This window comes from Palaemon carinicauda, chromosome 35 (genome assembly GCF_036898095.1).
Source record: "Palaemon carinicauda isolate YSFRI2023 chromosome 35, ASM3689809v2, whole genome shotgun sequence".
NCBI classification, from domain to species: domain Eukaryota; kingdom Metazoa; phylum Arthropoda; class Malacostraca; order Decapoda; family Palaemonidae; genus Palaemon; species Palaemon carinicauda.
In genome coordinates, this window is record NC_090759.1 from 8,267,859 (window position 1) to 8,272,112 (window position 4,254).

The 4,254-nt window shown below is 38.3% G+C and overlaps 2 protein-coding genes across 2 annotated transcripts; both read right to left on the reverse strand.

Annotated features, from left to right (window-relative positions):
* Positions 1 to 655: 655 nt before the first annotated feature.
* LOC137627165 (zinc finger MYM-type protein 1-like) lies at positions 656 to 1,894 on the reverse strand. Its single transcript, XM_068358240.1, has one exon. The coding sequence runs from the start codon at positions 1,892 to 1,894 to the stop codon at positions 656 to 658; it is 1,239 nt and encodes a 412-aa protein (XP_068214341.1).
* Positions 1,895 to 1,939: 45 nt separating this feature from the next.
* On the reverse strand, positions 1,940 to 2,956 carry LOC137627166 (zinc finger MYM-type protein 1-like). The gene has a single exon (XM_068358241.1). The coding sequence runs from the start codon at positions 2,954 to 2,956 to the stop codon at positions 1,940 to 1,942; it is 1,017 nt and encodes a 338-aa protein (XP_068214342.1).
* Between the last annotated feature and the right edge of the window lie 1,298 nt (positions 2,957 to 4,254).

Consider the following 4,254-nt stretch of genomic DNA (forward strand, 5'->3'; position numbering starts at 1 on the left):
TTTTCTCTAAAATACTTATGTTTAATAAAGAAAACGAAACCTTTCCGTGTCTTTCACGGCAAGACTAAAGAATTAACCGAAAATTCATCTATACATGTGATAAGTGTGTATACTGTGTCCAGAGGCGGATTTAGGTTGTGCGGGGCCCTAGGCCCGGTGACCTTACCGGGCCCTCAAATCAGTGTACGAGCGAAGCGTTAAAATAAATTAGCTTTTTAAACAATATTAAATTTATTGAAATTTAACCAAATTACCATTTCACAGTTGAACATTACCCATATGATTTTTTGAAACTCAACAATAAAAAATAACTATAATAATATACCATTAACTAAAGAGATAAGCGTTGAAATAAATTTTCTTTTTAAACAATATTCAATTTATTGATAATTATTCAAGTTACCATTTCACAGTTGAACATTACACATTTGCTTTTTTGAAGCATAACAAAAAATTACTATAATAATACACCATTAACTAAGGAGATCCCCAACTATAATGATGCACCATTGAAAAATAATAACTACAATAATACACCAAAAAACAAAAGAGAATACCGTTTGACTGAAGTGAGAGGCAAAATGGCAAAATGAGTGGGTTTTGTTTATTGCATGCAATTTGCACGGTACAATCAACTATTTCTCATTAAAAAAAATTATTTTTTTCGAGCCTTCTTACTTGCTAACTGTTTGATGACATCAGTAAAATCAAGCACCCTTAATTTTTCATGCTCAATGCTCAACAGGGTGAGTGAAGATAACCGGTTCTGGCCCATGGTGTTTTTTAGATAATTCTTTAGTAGTTTCAGCTTGGAGAATGATCGCTCCCCAGTGCAGTTTGTGACAAACATGCAGAGATAGAGTCGTAATACAATTTCAACATTAGCAAATGTTTCAACCATGTCATGTCTGTGAATTATCTTATACATTTCTAGTTCCGGACTTTGTCTTTGTGCAGCTTTTACACCACCTAATGAAGGAGCACTTTCAGATGAACCTCTTGGAATGGATTTCATGAGGTGTGCAGACTGCAAAAGCTCCGACTCCAATCCCGCCTCCAAGTCATTAGGATATGAAGACACAAGCTTTTCAGCAGCTGCTTTAAGTTCAGTGTTTGTTTTGTTTGAGATTTCTGATAAAAACCCAAATTTCTCTCGAAGGTCGCTGTAAGCTGCTAGGCGTTGTGTTAGGGCAGCATAGAGCTTGTCAATGATTGGCAAGAAAGCAGTCACTCTAAACATGTCTTTCCCTGTCAGCGTAACATCCTCCACCGAGTCCAGTTCATCGTGGTGACGCTTGCGCTTTCTAATACGCTGCGACTGCCTGTCGGTGTAGTATGCAACTTTACCAGTCACGTCACTGGGATCACACTTAGCCATAGCTTTTGCTTCAAAATTATCGAACTGGTATCTCAGGTCTTTAACAAACTGTAAAAGAGACTCCAGCAGTGTGACAGCTGTGTTGAGGGAGATTCCAGGTTTTTGCAGTTGAATACTGGCACTCTGAAACCTTTCCAATACTGTATCCCAAACTTCAAGAAGAATTACTGTTTCAAGTTTTTTCAAACCTTTGAGAAGACCACTTGCTTCAGCTCTTGTTTCAGCTGGCTGATTCTGATCCGAGGAAAGCTCTTCCAGAACAATGATGTTTTCTTTGTGTGCTTTACTGAGAGCAGCTACAGCATCTGCTCGTGCTAACCAACAAGTGTCTGAAAGTTTTTTATCAACTTTCAACTTCTTATCTTTATTAGTCTCTATTACCTCACGGTGTCTCCTCCAACGATAAGTAGATGCAACAAGGAAGGAGTACAAGTTTTGTATCAGACCAAACAATGACACTGCAGCAGGACAGCTTTCTGCGGCACACTTACCCACCAAGTTTAAGGAATGAGCCATACAAGGTATGTACTCAGCTTCACTGCACTCGTTCTTGATTATCTGTTAGGTTCCCTGATATTTACCAGACATGTTGCTTGCATTGTCTTGGGACTGTCCTCGGCAGTCGAGAACTGAAATGTTCTTCTCTTTAAGAAAATCAAGAACAGTTGTAGCAATATCTCTGTCAGTGTGGCTTAGCATGGGAATAAACTGCAAAAACCTTTCAACTGGACCTGTAGTAGGCAGTACATAGCGGATTGTAAAACTAAGTTGATCCATGTGTGAAATATCTGGTGTGGAGTCGACAGAAATTGAGAAGTACTTTGCTGTTTTTACTTCATCTGTTATTGAAGACATAACCTTTTCTGCCATTATTCCAATGACTTCCTCAGAAATGACATGCGACAAGTAGGAAGTATGACCACTACCTTTGTTTGCATGTTTCTTGATATGTGCTGCCAAGAAACTGTCGTATATGCTCTGCAGCTCTAGAATCCCAAGATAATTTCCATTGTGTGCTGATCCAATTACTTCATCCTTACCCCGAATAGCTAGCCCGCGTTCACAAAGTAGCTTTAAAACATCTACACACCTCCTCAATACTGCCTGCCAGTACTCACAGTCACTTTCATATTGTAGCACTAGATTAGAGTCAATACGGGCACCCGTAGTCTTTCTATATATCATGTCGGCCATACTTTTCCTGTGCTGATCTGACCTACTGTGAGATTCTATGACATACCTAGCGTTCTTCCAGCCATTGAAGCCAGTTGTGAATGAGCTTTGCACCTTTGACAAAACCTTGCAAGGAAAACAATACACTTTATCAGTTGTTTTAGAGTAACAGAACCAGTTAAGATTAATTTCTTGACCAGATAATGAAAGAGTTCGAGTGAATAATGTCTTTGTACAATGACGGGTTCTGTTTAGCTCTTTCACAGATGACTCTTTAAAATCACCATCACAGTGTCGACATTCTGCACTTCCCCTTTTCAACCAATAGTCACACACGTTTTCAGGAATTATTCTAGGCCATAATCCAAGATCATTTTCAAGTCCTTGTTCAGTACCGGTATTCATAGCTTTCACTTCCTCTTATGTCTCCTCACTGCGCTCAGGATCAATTGCGCTAACTACATCTGGTTCAAACCGCTCAGTACTCGCTGTGGCTGCACTTGGTTTGTTCAAGCTAGCACCAACACTTGTACTTGGTTTGTTCAAGCTAGGACCAGATTCAGTGTGAATTTGTGACTTTGCAGGTGCAGATACTGTTGAATATGCCAACCATTGAGTTATTTTTGGTAGTTTTTTTACTCTTTCCTTTTCATCTGCCTTTTCTTGTCGTTTGACAGAGCCTGCTTTATACTTTCTCCCTTGATCACGATTACGACTTGTTGATTTCTCCATTATGCCTCAGTGGTCAGTGCAGCCTCACTACCTTATCCTTAAAATGAAAAACATGAATAATTATTAACTATAGATATTATGGCTCTACCCACAGTAGATATTTAAAATGTAACTAGGTATATGAAATGACAAAAGTAGGTAGTTACATAGATACGTAGATGCTAATAAAAGTTGGCTATATATAAAAACATTGGCGAAGTATTTATTATTACTATTATTATTATAATGATCAATTTAGGCGACCAACCAGAAAGCAAGAGATGCATACACCCGAAGGCCTAGTTAACAGCACATCATCGATGATAGAAATAAAAATATTAGAAGAAACATTGATGAGGCAAAAAAATGAACGTGGAAAAACTAAAACGTTGAGGCACTAGAGAGAAAAAAAGCATTAACATGTTTTTTTAAAGTATAACAATCATTTGACTTGACGACATCATTAGGAAGGGTGTTCCAAACATTAACAGATGAGGGGATGAAGCAACAAGAAAACTGAGACGTGTTTGACAGTAAGAGAGGTGGAACCTTTTTTTGTAACTGATGTTTGACAAGTTAGTCTTTTCCTGTTTTTGTCGACAGGCAAATAGAAAAGGTTTCAATCAATGAAATTCACACCTGAGCAGAAATGAGCCGGAAGCTACGTCAAGAAGTCAGATGAGACCACTGCGCTCAGAAAACAATGAGAGTGAACACTTCAGGCAGAAAGAGCAAACTGATAAAAAAAGCATGCTAGCACAAAATAAAGCACAGATATGAGAGTATTCGTGAAAATAGTTGCACAAGATTTATCATGAGTCATTAATGCATACATGTAAGCATGTGCATACAGGGTTCAACAGCCAATCAGAGTGCAGATTGAACGTTAGTAATCGCGCCACGAGGACCCAACAAGAAGCAAAGAAAAGTCCACTGGTCCACACACAATGAATATTATTTACACAATTTATATGATAGATTGACAGAAAACC